At 39.5% G+C, this 18,841-nt stretch overlaps 1 protein-coding gene across 2 annotated transcripts; it reads right to left on the reverse strand.

Moving 5' to 3' along the window:
* Positions 1 to 573: 573 nt before the first annotated feature.
* fubp3 (far upstream element (FUSE) binding protein 3) lies at positions 574 to 15,570 on the reverse strand. Of its 2 annotated transcripts, none has more exons than XM_026297984.1 (19): positions 15,438 to 15,570; positions 11,436 to 11,547; positions 9,967 to 9,997; positions 9,622 to 9,671; positions 9,414 to 9,485; positions 9,119 to 9,176; positions 8,521 to 8,683; positions 7,662 to 7,760; positions 7,340 to 7,444; positions 7,135 to 7,237; positions 6,307 to 6,407; positions 6,048 to 6,165; positions 2,884 to 3,044; positions 2,529 to 2,599; positions 2,283 to 2,359; positions 1,729 to 1,785; positions 1,376 to 1,426; positions 1,097 to 1,224; positions 574 to 622 (listed from the first exon to the last, which is right to left on the reverse strand). In XM_026297984.1, exons 1-19 carry the CDS (start codon positions 15,534 to 15,536, stop codon positions 614 to 616), a joined length of 1,665 nt encoding a protein of 554 aa, XP_026153769.1. In that variant the 5' UTR covers positions 15,537 to 15,570; the 3' UTR covers positions 574 to 613. The 2 variants fall into 2 exon arrangements, with proteins under 2 accessions (XP_026153769.1, XP_026153768.1); XM_026297983.1 differs by having other exon boundaries at positions 9,967 to 10,000.
* Positions 15,571 to 18,841: the final 3,271 nt, after the last annotated feature.

Here is an 18,841-nt window from a genome sequence, read left to right on the forward strand (position 1 = left end):
GAAAAACAGCATACAATGCACAACAGGAATTAAATTAGAACTATTGCCACTGGCTGACATTAATCCTCTTTTTTTTTTTTGTTTTGTTGTTTTTTTCTTTTAAACCTTGTAACAAAAATACATTTCCTGTAACAAAACATCACAGTTTCAATTCACTGAATTATGTAAAAGGAAAACATATTAACACACTTTAAACATCTTAGGACATATTATGGTATTCAAGACTGCTAAGCAGGTAAGCTTGGTATCATTTCAACATAACTAGAAAAAAATAGATCATATTGCCTTTTGAAATGTTGCAACTCTTGGGTTCATGTTGGCGGTACAATCTGAGTCAAAGACAGGAAAAAATAGAAAAACGATACAGCTCTCTCAAGTCCAAAAAGGAATCCCCGATACTGTCTATCCAAAATAACAGCATACATAAGCATTTAGTAACAAATAAATGTTCCTGATTTTAGAAATATTACTTTATCATATTAGTCATTCTACAGCTAGTGTTTCTCACTAAGAAAAAGGTCTTCAAGGCGTTGCAAATCTAGAACCCCTCTGTTAAAAAAGGGTTTTTTTTTAATCCTCTCAGTGATTCAAGTCTTTAACCTGGGCATCTTCTTTAATGATCCTGCAGAATAAAACAAACTTGTTAATCACTTCCCACCATATTTACTCAAATCACAGCTAATTCCAGTGGAGAAAAGATATGTTTGGAGTTTAAAGGAAAAGCTAATATTGTCCAAAAACTCAATTTCTTCCAAATGTTTCATCATTATGATGAACACAGGTAGTTTGCATTTAAATGTATCAATACGCTACTGAAAATAGTCCCCAACAAATGCTTCATTTACTCCTCCTTTGGGCTACAACAATGATTTTATTTATGGAGTGACTTGCTTTTATAATCGTTTTATTTGTTTAATGTCCATTAAAACTTCACTTAGCTGATTTTAAATTCAGAGGCCAGGTTATTATTTACAGTCTAACAGTCTAATGCAACAATCCTGCAGAAAATCCTACCTTGACTTATAACAAAAAAATTACACAAAATGGTTCAACATCTGTACTGTGAGAGAGAGACTGTGTCAGTGCTGGTCCTCACCTGAAGGCCTGGGGCTTGGGTCTGCTGTGAGCCCTGGTTGAAGTAGGCCATTGGCTGTCTGTAGAAGTCAACCCAGGCGCTGTAGTCAGGATTAGAGGTCTGCTGAGATTCAGGACCAACTGTCTGGCCTGAAGAGGTGCAAAAACCACCAGTGAGGTAAAGTACAGGAGTAGAAAATGAAGAACATTGGGTCAGGTGTAAGATACGATGGCAGAGCTCAAACATAACCTTTACTCAGAGTGTTGTGCTCTTAAATAAAATACTTCAACAGGTACTCACCCCAACCTTTGTTGTATTCTGGAGCATTACTCTGGGCTTGGTTTTGCTGACCTGCAAACAAATGTAAAGAAATATTTGAAAACTCAAACTCATATCAGAACACTTAATTTGTAATGTCTTTAAATTTCCAAGTTTCAAATGGAACCCAGTTTTAATGTTACAAGCCCAGTCATGCTCAGTACATGTTAGGATTCTTATATAAAAATGCCCACATTTCATCAGACAGCTGTTAATAAAGTTTAAGTGCACACAGGCACACAAGATCCAAATTTAAACTAAACAGGATAGTCAAATGACATGGGCCTGAAGTTGGTTGTATATTATATATTCTTTTCTCTCTGAGTGACACTTGCCTAGCTTTTTATAATACTGCTCCCAGTCCATCTGGCCCGTCTGGGATCCATTGTGACCTGAAACCAGACGCAGATAACACCACCACAGTTACTGAGACTCAGCTTAACTTTTTTCTTTTCACCTTCTGCACTCGTTTGCAATTCTGCTGCCTAATGATTTCCATCGACAGCACATTTAAAATCTGTGCATACAGGAAAGACGTGGTTAGCCACAGGGAAACCGACCATTTCATCTGAGCCTGCACAAGACTTTAAATACAGAGCAGCATTATAAATCTCTGTGATAAAATGAGCCCGGCTGTGCAGCTGCAAATTTAGAATTTTAAAAAAAAAAAAAAAAAAAAAAAAAAAAAAAGACCCAACAACTGTTTACATACTTTGTTCCTTCATGGGAGTTAGAAAATGACTACAACTATCCAGCTGTGAGATCTGATTTTTTTTTTTTTTTTCTTTTAAATGTGTTTATTACTTTTTACTAATTTGGTCACATGGCTTAAGCAGCATTTTGTAGTAGCAAACATGGACCTAGCACAATTCTTAATGCACTGACTTACTGTGGTCCTGTTGGCCTTGAGGCTGCCATATCTGAAAGGTTGTACCCCATCCTCCAGTCATGAATGTCTGAGGCCCGCTTCAGGCAAAAATAAACAGATGATTCAAAGTGAGAAAAACAGAAATGATCAATTATCATCTTCTGAAGTCAGCATGTCACACCATTAGCACACCTTTAAGCACCGATGATTAAAACAAACAAACACGTAAACAAATGTGACAGGATGGGGAGAGAAACTGAACCTTACTGCTGAGGAGGAGTGGCTGGTCCTTGGTTGCAGGGATTCATACCAAAGCTGCTATTGCCCCCCATTGGGCCCTGGAGCAGAGAGAGGGAAGAGGATGCAAGTCAGAGACCACACTTGTGTTTAAAGGAAGCCAACAGGCAAGGTCAGAGGGCAGGGCTGGCCGCTGATGCACTCCATTAAGTCCATTTGATGGATTCTTCATGTTTAACCTCTGGTGACATCCTGCTGGCCACCAGCACCACAGCAACCAAGCGCACTCAGGCAGCTCCCCACACCGACATGTGCACTCATGAATATCAGGTCAGACAATAGCGATTTGGGGGAGTTCTGGGGGGGCTGGACTCAGACCACCTACCCCAATTCTCTCATCGATCAGCTGGCGGGCCTTTTCCAACTGCTGAGGGGTGCCTCGGAGGGAGAAGATACGCACGTTGGGGTCGGTGTTGGGTGGTGGGTTTCTCTGTAGCTCCACATGGGCACGAGACTGCTCTTTGATGTTCTTGATGGTTTCTCCACCTGCAAAAGCACAAAGTAATGATGAAAAGTGTAAAGTGAATTTAAATGATTTGAAATTAAAACCACTGTACGTTTTCTCACGGTGATAAATCTACAATTATCTATGTATTATCGCCTGCAGCTCCACTCAGCATTACAGTAGGTTCCAGCTCACTGGTTTGTCCTTCCAGCTCATGACAACTGTTTTAGTTCACTCAATTAGCATCATTTTTGCATAAGAGGAAGAACTGCAGGATAAGCAATGATTTGCAAACTGAATTCATGTCTATATTCCAGTGATAATTGCAACTGGAAACTGACTTTTCTGATGGATCTGTAAGTTTAACGTACAGAAGTGCCTGACGGTAGAACAACATGGAGTTGTGGAGTATTTTTACCTTGACATGTCCAGGCCTGTAATCATACACCTTGTTGACATGAACACTTTCAAGTAAATGACATGGGAATCTTTCTCATCTCTACCATCTTTCCTATATGACATGAAAGCAGACCAGAATCTCTTCAGCATGAGCTCACTTGACTAAACTGATGTGATAGTACGATCTTATGAGGACATGTGTCTCACCACTTATCTACCATTCTGTAGTAACATCCATGCAAATTGGGAAACAAAAAAAACAAAACAAAAACCAAAAAAGAGACATCTCCTGCACACCACCCCCTCCCCTGAATCAGATGCCAGCTTCACGACGTGTGGGGAGAGCAATTACAGCAGCAAGAAGAAATGAAACATGGCTGGCAGGAGAAAAGGGCTAAAATTGAAGCGTATCCTCCTCCTAGGATATCATTTGTCTTTTTTTTTTTTTTTTTAACCCTTTTCATTCTTGACTCTGCGATGTCCTCTATGATGAGAGGAGGGAGTGAGCGGGGACATACAGCCACCCCCCCTCCACCACCACAATGCCCATCTGAACGAAGAAGGGTGAGGGTGCTTCTCGGGGGGACATCGGGGCTGTCCCAACATCAATTACACATTTGTTCACTTGTGGCTGACACTCTGATGACCCTGGCTGACCTCCGAATGAAAACGTTCATCAAAAACCTCTCCTCCTCCCGTAGCCTATTCCTTGCTGCCAACAGACTGCACATGGGCCATTAACCCATTGTCAACCAAATGAAACTTCTGCCTTAATGAAGCCATTATGAGCTCTTCTAGTCAGACAGCAGAGAGCAATGAAGACCCTGACTATTCATTTCATGGACTGGGCTGTAGTGAGGACAGATAATACAGGCCTTATTAATGAGACTGGTTTAGTGAGCTGGAGAAAAGGAGGGGATACAAAAGTGCAACTGGTGACGGCATTCAGAGAAAAGCTGAGGGACTGGTTAGCTGCTGGTGGGGAAAAACTCAAGGGAAAATAAAAATGATCACAGTGAGTAACAGAAATGACTAATACACAGCTTTACATGAGATACGAGCCAGGTAATATGGTTACAATCAATATAATACTATAGGCTCTGGAAAAATGTAGTGGCCAAATTTCAATATTTTACATCTTTTCAATGATCAAGCAAAATATATCTGTCAGGAAACTGTATGTTCAAATTGCAAAATTGTCAGAGTTGCTGAGAACACATCACAGCTACCTCACAAAATAATTTTTTGCAGCTACTTTTTGACAACTTTATTGTAAAATACAGTTGAGTGAAGAAGAGAGGTAAATCAACTTAAGAGTATATTTACTTTCTATGGTAGTTTGATGTTATAGGCCATTTACCTCCCATTTTCAGGGTAGCAAAATAAATAAAATAAAAATACAAAAAAAATCTGCCTTTGTCCTAGCAGTACTTGACCTCAGAAGCAGTGGCTGAGCACATTACAACCTCTGAGGACAAGATGTTACCCTGAGTTTAGATTTTCTAAGTTAAAAATCATGACTTAAGTTGTAGAATGTTTGTTATGACTCTTGTACTGAATTCATGTCTGAGAAGGTTGGTGGGTGGCTTGATTCATCAAGCAGTGAGTATGTGTAAGTGAGTGTGTGAGTGTGTGTGTGTGTGAGAGAAGGGGGTCAAAACAGAGGGCCAATGGGCTGCATATGGCATCGTAAAGTTATTAATCACCGCGCCCTTTAAGGGACGACTGACAGCACCCAGACCCACCGCCATCTCCACCATATTGGCCCACTTCATATGCTAATGCACAGAGAGGGGGACGCAACGCCCAGGTTTATTTGTTTCCCTTGCCCCACTACATGCACAAAAGCCACTTGACATTTCTATTGCCATGTTTTTATCTTAGGTAAAGAGGCCCCCTACGACCCAACCCACCACTGCACACGCACACACACTAAGGCGACATGGATGCACACATATCCCACACACACACACAGAGTTCCTGCCAATGCAATGGTCAATGACTTTTAAATAGCTGGCAATAGAGTGGGCATGAATAGCCAATAAGCTAATTCCTCCTATTCATTCCCTCGCTGCACTCTATTGGGCTGAAAGACCCTCATTAGATGCCAGGCAGCCTTCCACATGATTGAGGGCTGTTATTATGCACCTTTAACAATTAATGTCACATTACACGCATTATCCCCGTCATTAAGCCCTTAGTGAAGCCAATGAATGCCACTTGTGTTGTATACATGAGCCCTGGAGGGAGAATAGGAGGGTGGTCACTTGCCCCCTCTTCTCATCAGTTTCACGATGTGGCAGAACACCAAACAGCATTCAGTTATTAAAGAAAAAAAGCCAACTGGTGAGTTGAATATACTGTTACTAAGATCGTTCACATTGGTGAATAGTTAATGAATTACTTTTTGGTGCGTCAGAATGTAGCACATGAGGGAGAGAAGACAAAAAATCATTTCAACAAAGCGTGCTAATGCCTCCAGGCAACTATTAAGGACAAGCTCGTAACAATAAGAATCTTCGTATTAGATAAAAAGCCTGTAAAAGATGTAGGGGATACAAAAGTGCAACAAAAGATGTAGGTGCTAACATTATAGGTGGTCAAATTAACTTCAGACATAAAATAAAGTTAAACACACTCCTTACCTTTGCCAATCACCAGGCCACACTTGTCAGCAGGTACTGCATATGTGACCTCCTGCAGTCCTCCAGGCCCTCCCATGTTGCTTCGACGACCCATTATGCCACCAAATCCATCTCGCTCCTAGAGGAAAAGAACCAGGAGGGAAAAAGTCAATTATATAAACATTTAGAAGTTTCATGGTACAGCAATTGCTTTTACTTATTAGTCATTTGTTATAATTAAGAGCTTCACCTCTAAGTAAATTATGAAGACATACAGTACCTGAGCTGTTTGAACCAGTTCTTGGATGAGGTGGACTGCATGGTGGCAGTGGTCAGGCTGGCCCATCACCTGAGCAACTCTGTCAGGACTGACTCCATCATCTGTACAAGAGGACAAAAAAAAAAAAAAAAAAAAAAAAAAGGCTGTTAGCTACTCTAGAATGACATACACATTTACTGTTGAGTGCTATGAGGGAGCAAAAACCTTACACATGGTACAGGTTTGGATTTCACATCGGCCATAAGATGTACAACTGCACCAAGTCAGGCATGATGAGAACATTTGTCAAACATATTCCTTTTCTCAAACATCTGATCAGTTATGTTTCAGCATTAACAGTGATCTATTGGTTTGCTGTCTGTTTCAGTAAAAACAGACAGAACATGCACAATTCGATTTACTGCTTTGTATCACAGATTCAAATGTTTATCATGGTTAAAGCTGAATTTAGATTTGACATTTGGGGGTACTGGCATCTTGCTGTAGACACCTGTCATGTACATTTTGATTTACAGTTTTGCTTTTGATTAAACTTGTTAATATCACTACCACAATACTACATGGATATATGTGATCAGGTTGTTTCATTCTTTAATTATATTTCTCATAGTAACATTCTTTTATTCACTTTATGTCACTGAACAGAGGACTGTTTTGGAATTGGAGAAAAGCAACTTCTATTACACTTTTCTACTGACACTGCATAGTCACCATGTTTACATTCATTCTCTCCCTGTTATAGCAACCAGACTAATCTGTGATACTATCTTGACCACCTTCCAGTCCCCATGTGGCAGGCACGTGTCAGCTACACCACTATCTTTTTACCTTGTTTGAACTGGATCCTGACCCCGGCATCGTTTTGAATCTTTTTGATCATCTCTCCGTTCCTACCAATGATGATGCCGACAGCAAATCTGGGCACAGCCACCTGGACAAGGAATTCAGAAAAGGAAAATATATATAAATATTCCACTTTCTGAATAAATAAAATAGGTATCTGATTGGCTGCTGAGCAGAGAGAGAATCGTACATCCAGACTGTTTCCACCCATTTTAGATCCAAAGTCTGTTCTGCCAGCCCTGAAGTCTCCTTGGTCTTTGTCCCGGATGAGTTTCACCACAAGGTCACAGGCTTGCTACAAAGAAGATTTAATGGTGCATCAAAATCTTTGTATAAAACATACTTTAACATAGAATACTGGACGTGAAGTAAAGCAAAACCCCCTGCTAAAATTGTCTCAATAAACACAAAGGTTTTCAAATGTTTGAGCAGAAGGCACAAAGCATAAAATGTGTAAAATTGAGTGTAAACTGGAAAGACAGCAGTACACACTGAGCTCATCTGAGACTGACCTGCACTTTGTGGGGATCCCCAGTGATTCTCAGGGGCTTGTCTGCTCCAGTAGGCATGGGGTCATCCTGAATCATTATCATCTGCACTCCTGTTCTCTCCTGCAGGGGTACAATCAGACAGGAGGCAGAAACAACCACCAAAGAGTTACCTGGGGCCCAAAACGCTATTCACTGTGAAGCATGGAAATTCAGCGACATCTCAAAGAACAGGTTTTATTTTGAGAAGGTGAAGACTCAAAGGATGGAAAAAAAATATTTAGAGTAATCTGAGGTTTAGCAAATCTAAACCTAAAGGAAATAAAAAAGTTACAATGTTGAAATACTACAGAATATACAGTCACTGCATAAAAGCCCAGTCATAATCAAAAGCACCCTGACACAATTTTCATGTGCTTGAGTAAAATAATTCCCTAAAAAGGCTACAACAAAATTCATTAAAAATCAAAACAAATTGCTTACATGTCTATGACCCACTATTTGTGTGACTAGAAATTTGAATTATTCATTAGAGACTGTTGATAAAGTGAATACTACACAAAATTACTTGGAACAAGGTAATAACTATGCAGTACAAATCCAGTGTTACAGTATAATTGACACTGATGAAAGGAACCTAACTTTCAATCTACCTTTCAGAATGTTTTAAATGCCCAGGCTCCATTGGGCCTGATTAAACCTGTTTAAACTTGGTGTCTTCTGCCATCAGGAGATACCACCATATTGTTGTGGTTAGTCAAGTCTGCATGTCCACAATGAAGCAGTAAAGAATGATGGCAGACTACAAAAATAAGGATGTTAGCTCATCAAAAGCACAACTTTACTGTAAGGGCAAAATGCTGAGTGAAGGCTACTATCAGACCTGAAGTTGTTTGATGGTTTCACCGCCCTTGCCGATGACCAGGCCAACTTTGTTGGCAGGGATAAGGATCTGTTGGATGGAACTGTTGCCGTCCAGCTCACTGTGAAAACCAGGACCATACCGACACTGCTCCACAATCTCACTCAGCAGTCTCTTGGCCTGCCTATGGAGATGGTGCAAGGACCAAGAAATACATTTGTCACCACAGTTAACAGATGCTTGAGAAATACTTTTCTGTGTCACATTTTTCATTGTCAAATGTTGAAAGAGGCGTTCAGGTGATGCGGTGACCCATTAAGAAGAGATGTGAATAGAGACTGGAGTTCGTGCCCTCTTTGTCACAACAATAGGACACACTTCGCTAACATCGAAGCACAGAGATGAAAAAGTAAGATGAAAGCTTGTCATCCACTGTTAATGCTTGATATAGACTAGTTCATTAAAATTTTCTTCAACTTTGAGTGTAAATTGAGCATAAATAGCAAATTTAATCATTTTGAAATTAAATTTACAAGGCGTGCAAAAAGTGAAGCTTAATTAAGCGATTTTATTATGTTAAACCTAAAACTAAATATTCAAAAACAAGGTTGACACTTACTCAATGTTCTCTGGGCTTCCAGTCAGTGTGCAGGGTCTGTCCAACATGCCTCCACTGTCTGTGCCAAAACATGAAAATTAGACAAACTACAAACTTTTAAACTAAAAAGGCAGTGACAGCTTTTAAAGGCCAACCAGCCAATGGTTGGCATGCAGTATACAGAAAGTACTTTTGTGCACCCACAGGCAAACACATACACAGCTTAGGAAGGACTAACTGCTCAGCTGCTCATGCCTCTTGTTTCCTATCAGCAGCAGAGAGGTGGGCTTAGATACTGTGTTTAGCCACAGCTTACCTGAAGCAATCTGGATCTTACAACCTGACTCCAGTTGAATTCTTGAGATCTGCTCTCCTCCTTTTCCAATGACTAAGGAGAGAGAGGAGGAGAAAAGACCAGTTTTAAGGCTTTATTAGACTTTTCTAGACTGTCTCCATTCAGTAACCCACAAACTGAGAATGCCATTTATACAATTTGAATAATAATGGGCTGAAGGAACACTTACTGAATCCCACCATTTTATCAGGCACTTTAAAATCTTCTGTTGTGAGGGCCCTGAGAGATTTGGACATGATCAAATAAATAAATAAACAAAATAAAATAAAAGCACAAGCAAAGCTAGAATGCATTCTCTAAATCAATTTGTGTATTAATAAAAATAAGCTGAAATGAATAAAACTACAATAATGATTACAGTCAGGATTTCATTATATATATCATTTTATTCTATAAAAAGTCAAAAATACAAATACTTTGATCGTAGCCCTAATTAAAAACCTACCACCATAAAGAAGTTAAACCTCAAATTTTGCATGTAAAATAAACAAAATAAGACATATGTCCTGCTCACCTTTGATGTACCATTGCACCAAGGTGGCTCCCTACTGAGAGAAAGGAAAAATTTACATGAGAAATAATCTGAGAACATGGTTAAAAATAATACTTTAACTATCTGCTAAAGTGATAACCAACGAAGCAGCAAAACAAGAAGTATTGAGTCAGTGCTGGAGGGGACAGGAGCAGATGGATATGGTCCTGCCGATCCTTTGTGTTCATGTCTGACCCACAGCGGGAGGCTTTCACCAACATGGAAATGAGGCCCGCAAGTGTATGACTGAGCGTTTCAATCGGAGTCGCTCAGAAAGAGAGAGGCAGCAGCCGGGTCAGTGGCTGCTGGTCCTGAATTGAATTTTGACAGGTAGCACCAAGCAAGGGTCCTGCAGGGTCAGTGGAGCATGTGCTGCAATGGACGTGAACACCTGAGTTGATATCTAGCAGGTTCAATCAATTTTATGGTTGTTTGCACTGATTTCACTTCTTCTGGAAATGCACTGGGGTTAACGCTTGAGAATAGAACAGCTATGAATATAAAAAAGGAGGTGTACTGAATTCATACAAGGATAAGACTGCAACATAAACTATGAATGCCTTCAGTTGTAGACACAGATGTACAGATGATAATTAAATACGAAGCAATAACCGCAGTGCTACATAGATACTATTACTGTTATGTTCCCTCAAACTGTGGGACAACCTCAACTGAGAAAAACTGAGGACAAACAGTTGTAAACAATAACAATCTGTCAAACAAACCTAAATCAGAATTGCATACAATTTACCTATCCATGCATTCAGGGCTGAAATATCATACAAACAACTGTGACAAGATAAGAGGATGACAGGATAAAGACTAGTGTTTCCACTTCATCGATATGAAATGGATCAAATCTTTGCTTTGTGTGTAAGGCACAGAAAAATAGAATGACTTCACTACACTGCAGTGAGATACCTAAGACGCCTCTCACACAAAAATATAAAACCATGACTCACACTTCACCAATTACATCATTTCTTCTACATACCTCCACTTAATATACAATTCATCAATTTCAAGTCTAATGATGCATTTCTAATCAATTCATAAAGCACATAATTGCAGACACTGGATTATTATCACCAATGCTGGTGAAGAACAGTGACAGAAGAAACAATTTTTTAAAAGCATTTCTTCTGGTTTATTAGCCCCATAAGTTCATAGTAAGCTTAATTCAAAGTGTGTTAATATTTCAACATATGAGAATGCAAAAATGGTTCCTCAGTAAAGTCTTTTTACGGTTCTTCAGACATTTCACAACCTCAAATTTGTACTGGTAAGACAAAATGTATTAATTCCAAGATGCCATAAGTTGCTCTTATATGGTGCTGGATTTTCCCTCATATATGTCTGAAGTGAGAGAGATAGAAGTCTTACAGTTCAAGCTTAAAAATCAGCTCATTCAGAGGAAGATGTTTGTGTAAATGTGTTTACTGAAGGCTTACTTCCATTGTCGAGTGAACGTTTTTGGCCACCAAAGCTGTAGAGAGCGGGGTCTATGACCGGAGGGGAACTATTCATGCTGGGCATCTGGTCTCCTCCCATCTTTGCTGCCATCTGGAGACACATCACAGTGGGACAGGTGGAGTAAATACGAAATGTGAAAAGGTGATATTCTTTGAACATAAATTCTATTCTGAGACATTATCACGATAAGCGTGACACATTGCTATTTCTCCTTGCTCGTAAGGTTGGGTTTGGACAAAACCATCTGTCATATGTTGAGCGTTATCTTTTTGACAGCAGCTAAAAACTGCACTTGGTATAATATTACAGGAGCTTGAAGCAGTCTGATACAGTTCTTGTTGAGAATAGTGATGCTCCATCCAAAACATCCATCATGTTCCTGCTCTCACTGCCTAAACTAAGTAATTAATCTATTTCAAATGGCACAGACCCCCATGGCACATGGCAACATCTAAACTGATTTTGCAAGACATTCGGACACGCTAAAGCAGCAACACAAAAACACAAAATACACTTCCAGCTCCTTGCTCAATGCGGTGTTTTAGGGTGTTGTCCTGAAAAATTCAGATATATCAAATGATTGACTGGGCATTAAATTGTTTAATCTATATAGGTAAATAATACACATTAAAAAGGTCATATTTAATTATTTAACAAATGATTGGTCACTAGTTTGGGACTGATAAATTGCAGCAAGAACTGGGCAAATCAAAATGTCATCACTATTGGGAATAGACCAACACCTGCACACAAGCAGCTGTATAAGAACTTTAGCCAGAAAAAATAAAACACTGAATTTTTTTTTTTTTTTTTTTTTTTAAATCAAAGAATAAATAAGCCTAAATTTTAATAATACATTTAATACCAGCTCAACACCCCTTTCTGTGTAAGAAAACAGTACACTTCAAAGTTTAAAACAAAGAATTTTCTTTTTTTAAAATTACATTTACAACCACAGCACACAAAAAAAAAAAAAAAAAAAAAAAAAAAGTCTTCAAAACCTGTCACTTGCTGACCTAAAAGTAGACGCTTGTGTTTTGCAGTGATGGACATTTTAATCTTTAGTTACAGAGAACGGTAACAGCATTTTTCACTCTCCGCTAATCTACTACCTCTCTTTCCATACAAAAAATATAGCATTTCAGAAAATTGCACTAAATTGACATCTGTGCCTGACCGGAATTTTTTTCACAATATGAAAATATGGTGACGGCAATTAGAGTCTTCCATCACCTTCGGGGATGATTATCTACTTTAGAGCCCAGCGGTGGAAGCGAGAGGGGTGCAATGAAAATAAGGAGACAGAAAAGGAAGCGGGGCTGCGGTTTCACATGACACTGCTGTAGTTATGTACGTGTCAAGAAATATCAAAAGTGTTGCAAATAAAATCAATACTCAATAAATGTTTGTCAGAGTTTTGCTTCACTAGAGTCAGACAGCTGAGAAGCCGCTTCCCAAACACCTCTGTTTTATTAAGTGGTGTCTAACAGTTAACGGTTAGGTATATTTTGACAGTGTGTCTGCAGACATAGTGGGTGCACCATCTTTCTTTAAAAAATTTAATTTTTTCCGAAGTCAAACTGATGCCTGTGTGAGTCCTGTTGGGCTTAAAACGACAGCTTGGTGTTTTAAAAAAACATCATCAGCTGCCCGGCAAGAAGGTTTGTGTTAGTCAAGAAGTAACTTGCTCTCTGATTGATCATTAGAAATGTCAACATCGCTAAATACACAGAACAGCTGTTGCCATTAACCTGGACTTTTGTTGATTTTGTGAGACACTACTACGGTCATAAAGAAATGATTCTGTCACTGCAGCAGGGTAAGACTGACTCTTGTTAACTTGATATAGTTATGAGTCTCGATTAACCCACAATTTCAGACGTCTTGCATTACAACAAAGAGAAAAACACCTGTAAAGGGACAACCAAATCATGAATTTGTCGTGTATGTGTATTAAAACAGTATGGCTGACCTATACATGATACAATCAAATATCTACACCAGTTTAGTGGATTTAAGCAACTACAATAAATATGAAAATATGATGTCAGATGTATATGATGTCAGATGTCAGGCTCACAAATAAAAACTATTTGTCCTGCAGTGGAACTATAGTTCTCACTGAGGACTGTAAGTAAATACAACTGTGGAAAGGACAGGCCTCTAAGAAAGGGTCACATGGTTGCAATCTTTGCTCAGCAAATACATACAAGTTAGTCAGCTTTCATACTTCAAGTGTTAAAACAAGTTCTTAAAAGTCTAATTTGTATAAAATAAGACATGTCTTATGTACATGTGTAACATGTGGTCAGAAGGGAACAAAAGTATGTATGGTTTATATTGGGACTATTGGCCACTGTGGCACGACTGCTCAGTCAACATCTACACATGACTCTGACCCCTCAATTTTTTTTTTTTTTTAATGTGTTACAGGAAATGCTGTGTTTGTTTTATTGGTTTATTGAGGATTAACTAAGGTGGCAAGCAAGATGAGGCAGAATGCAATAATTAGCCAATGGGAGACCTAAGGCAGAGGTTAGTGTGATGAACAAATTGGTTTGTATGCAAATGTGTGCTTTGCTTTTTGTTCTGACAAGAATTCAATTAAAACAGAGCAGTGGACATGAACTGTGCTACTAAGGAATTAAATTTTGTACTGGTGATTGTTATAACTGTGCAAACTACCACCACACACAGACCATTAGAACAAGTCCTCAACTTCCCATCTCTCGTCTTGACATCATATCAATGTCACATGATAATATGATTTTATGAGGGTTGATTGTAATGCTTATTGTCAATGTCAGGATCGATGGCCTCTTACAACTGATGCGAGGTGAGGTCGATGCACAGAATTAGATCATTTATACTGTACTTGCTGTTAATGCTAAGAGGCCAATTGGAAATGTTCCTCCTCAGCTAAGAGATTTTTATTTCAGTGGATCTGAGATCTTGTGAAGAAGGTGTAAGAAGGGAAAGACACTGATGGGGCCGTGCTTGAGATGCCTTGCTGAGTATGTGCATTATGTGTGTGTCTCTTTTTAGAACCATGCAAATTAGGATGAAAAGCATCCAAAGAGTTACTATCTACACTGGGAAAAGCTAAACTTGCAGCTGTATGACTAAAGTCCAAGTTGCAGGCATTGGTGTAACTCACTAATCTAATATTACTGCAAATAAACTACATGGTTTGGACCAACTTCACTGCCCAATTACCATAAAAGAGTTAAGCAGTGAGATACAAGGCGTATTTTAGTGATACTAAGCAGGTTATTTCCAAAAAGCCATGGAAGAACCCGAGTGTGCTTATTTACATTGCATGGCCTAGCCCCAAAGCTAGCGAGCTAACAAGCTACAGCAGCTTAGTCGTTATTGTTTACGTATGTAAGACGTGCTTCAAAATGCATGTACAAGCTCCGTGTTGAGTTAAAGAGAGAAACAAGGGGCTTATAAAACGTCAGTGCTGCATGTGGATACTGACTAAGCTGTCGGTGTTTCACTTTAACCAGCTTTAGTAAAGCTAACTTCAGGCTAACAGATCGGCTGTTCGGGCGTCAGATCTGAGCCAAATGTCATGTTTGGTCACGTTGTGCGTCAAGAAACTTGTGTTGGTGAGTTAGCAAGCTAAGCTAACCCCAACTTCAGTGACAACAGGTTGTCGACTTAACTTGGTGAAGTTGCACAAACTTTTGAGATTATAAAGGGCCTTCGTGTGTGGCGTCCTGCGTGAGTCGTCCGGTCGCTTTGACAGTCTGGACACTTTTAGCTAACGAGTCTTCAGCCCGGTAGTTAAACTTTAGTCAGCCCGCTCAGCTGTGCCGCCTCGGCTGTGTTAGCTCGCTAGCTTGCAGGCTGCATGAGGACTATTTGTAGTAGGGGGGTCCGGGTGTCCTGACCAAAGTCCTGCTCTGTTTCACACCAAAACACGCTGTTTGTGAATACAAAGCATCACGCCTGTGTTCGCGTAAGAGGGTTTTTACCTGTCGGACCCGGCGTATCGTGTCCGCGAAGTCATCTTTCGTTCCGGGCTGAGCCACCGAGGCCTGTCCCTGAACCAGCTCCGCCATCATCATCATCATCCGCCTCGGCAGCTGAGCCACACTTAAAAAAACAGAGCAGCACACGTGCCAAGCTGCCCCGAGAGCCACGAGATATCGCGAGTTGATGGAAAACCACAAGCAGCCAGGGTTTCATGCACACGGAGCAATGCAAAGGGCTTTAACAATAAGGACTTACACATATTAAAAGAATATGAACATCAAATCTAAACATCGGGATGCAAATTCAAAGATTACAAACGTATAGGGGATTAAAGGGTTAAGAACTGGGGTAAGAATAAAGGAAAGAAGGACATCATTGATAATGAGTGGGTCCAATACAGAACATAAAAGTTTTTTAACCTAAATTTTGCCCCTGCATGTTCAGTTTGCACTCTGGGAAAACACCTTCAGTGGAACTAAAAAGCAGATATGAAACATAATGCATCTATCTATCTATCTATCTATCTATCTATCTATCTATCTATCTATCTATCTATCTATCTATCTATCTATCTGCAGTATAATACAGTTTGTGCATATATGTCATTTGTTTCAGTCAATCAGAATAAAAAGTGTCTTCATATGTCTTGTGTTGTTAACCAATTCCCACAAACCCAAAGATATTTAATTTACTATTTTATAAAACTTAGAAAATCACCAGCAACACACAGTAGAAACCTGAACCACACAATGTTTTATTTTTATTTTTTACCTGGTAAAGTACTTCAAGGATTAACAAAACAACTGGCAATTAACTTTCTGTTGATCCACTATAATTGTTTCAGTCCTAATAAATGACATATTGTAATTAGATAGAGGAAGCAAAACATAACAAATCACTTGGAAATATCAGCAATTTTTTAAGCACAGACCTTTATTACAATAGAGATGTGATAGTTTATTGATAGTGATGCTGAATATCTTCCTTTTGTCTTCCTGTCCCTCTCAAGGAGGACAGCTACAGTACAGCAACATGCCTTGCCCAATGGCTCCATGGCAGAGCCATTGATTTCAGCCCTGCACCTCACATGCTCTTCTGTTCATCTTCACACTAACCTAATTTCCACATTTACTGACCCTCCATACAATATGTTTGTCAAACAGAAAAAGCAGAGAGCAATAATCTCCATCTTGTGACCCCATCTACAGACTCACTTCAGAGTTTCAGTGTGACTATTTGCTATTTATAGTTCTAACATTTCAATATGGTTTGTCAGAATAAAAAAAAAAAATTACCATCTGACACAACAAAATGAAAATTGAGGAATATTGGTTTTCTCCCCTGCTGCACATGTGGAACCATCTATTGATGCACATCTGGAAAATGCCAACAGCCAGAGAGAAGAAAGTCAAATTGCTGCAAATTCCCAAACTGTTTATGCAAAACAGTTCCAGCTCCATAAATTGTATCCAAACGTCAATGAGCAAAGAGGACCAGTAAAGGCTAAAATGAATGTGTGATTAAGTAGAGTTAGACACAGTTCAAGATGATTTAAGTTTCGTTTTTCCACAGAGTATCTGTTGAAGCTTTTCATCGGGAAAAATGCTTTACAATAACTTTCTTACCAATAGTTGCCAAAACTCAAATCTGTCAGATCTGTCGTAAGAGGAAATGCACTAGCCTGAAGCCTATATTAGGTTTACCAAGATACGTTTCTAAACACATCAATAACTATTTCCCTCTATGGTCACTCATATATGGGCTAACATGCTCCTGCAGCTGCTTGAACAGGAATGATTGACAAATATGAGACAAGCAGATTGGCATGCTGCACCTTACAGACATCCGTACAGATATCAACTTCCCTTTCTCGTCAGCCCCTGGGCATGTTATCACCTCCAAAACAGAAACAGAGAAATTAAGTTGGAGCTGAGCTCTGTTTCCAGACCAGCACCCCTAAATAAAGACCTCCAATTTAGCATGACTGAAGTCTGATCCTGACCCTGCTAGCCATATTGCTACCATGTGCAGTCCAATGTATTCGAACCTGGAGGTTGCTGGGAAATGATTTTTGAGCTCTGGTATCAAAGGCTAAGTCAGGTGGTGGTTGTCATATACAGCCAGATGATGCATACATGAGCAAGGGCACAAGTACTCACACACACACACACACACACACACACACACACACACACACACACACACACACACACACACACACACACACACACACAGACAGTTATGAATTCAGTTCCCATCTGGTCAAACAGCCTGAAAGGTGAAGCAGTTAAAGCAGGTGTGGGTCTCTGGAGTCTTGCCAATCAGGCAGTAGGATCGAGTTAGCACAGACCAAGTGTGTGTCTGTGTGTGTGCCGAGCTGTGGTTACCATAGTAGGCTGATCAAGTGTCACACATACACATTCAAAACTTCCTCCATTCATTGTCTTACAGAGAATAGACTTGCGATAGATTGCCAGAGTTCACTGTGGTCAAACTGTGGGGCTGCTCATCAACCGAGCGCATGTGAGCATGAGTTCAGCAAAGCTTTTGGTCTCTGAAGAATGAAAAGTTCAAGACATCATCAGCATGTGCTGAGTAATTGATCCATTTTCATGTTCATTTCAGTGTGGTCAAAATGTGATGTTTTGCGGTCAGGCAAGTAGAATTCATGCCCAGCTGGACAACAGAGCATTTTGAAAGAGGAACATCAATATTGGTACACTTATTCTTTTTTTAACTCCTCAGCTTTTACCTCCTCCTCCTTTCTCCTCCTCAATCTCAAAAGACAGGCTATATGAAACTGTAATTGCTTTATAATTGCTATGGTTCTGCTTTGGGCGTAAATTTCTAAAGGCAGGATACAAGAAACGGATAGTGTTTCATCCAGAGACCCCGGAGGAATCCCGGCCCAGCTTTCATTCAGGAACACATTGTTCGAAAAGAGGGAAGCAGTATTAGAAGCTAGTGGCTCTAACATGTTTGAACTAAAAAATATACTGAACCACCATTGGGTATAAATTGTAGTATCTTTATATCTTTATCTATAGTATATTTTAAACCATTTCTTTTATAAGCAAAAATGTTTTACCATGTTTTATCTATAATCCTCATTGCTTTATTTATTTTTATTCTACCCTCAAAATTGTTATAATTCACCCCTTCTGTTTAAAAAAGGATCAAAATTGCTTGCAGTTGCATCAGAAATAGAAATGTCAGCTTTTTCTGCCTTTTCAAAACCTACCACCTATATTACCCACAACGCAACTCAACTGCAAACAATTGAAGTGGCAATTCAGATGTGTTATCCTAGCAACTAATGTACCCTTGAGTCTATACAGTCAAGCAGAGATGAGGAGCAGGAAGCAGAGTTCTGAAAACCTCACTTGTTTCTATCTCTACATGC

This window comes from Mastacembelus armatus, chromosome 12 (assembly GCF_900324485.2).
Source record: "Mastacembelus armatus chromosome 12, fMasArm1.2, whole genome shotgun sequence".
Lineage (NCBI taxonomy): Eukaryota > Metazoa > Chordata > Actinopteri > Synbranchiformes > Mastacembelidae > Mastacembelus > Mastacembelus armatus.

Coding starts and splice junctions, on each gene's coding strand:
- fubp3 (XM_026297983.1), bottom strand. CDS start 15,536: ATGATGATGATGATGGCGGAGCTGGTTCAGGGACAGGCCTCGGTGGCT. Junction 8,684..9,118: donor GGAAGCCCAGAGAACATTGA/GTAAGTGTCAAC, acceptor CCATCTCCATAG/GCAGGCCAAGAGACTGCTGA. Junction 7,238..7,339: donor TGGGTGGAAACAGTCTGGAT/GTACGATTCTCT, acceptor TTCCTTGTCCAG/GTGGCTGTGCCCAGATTTGC.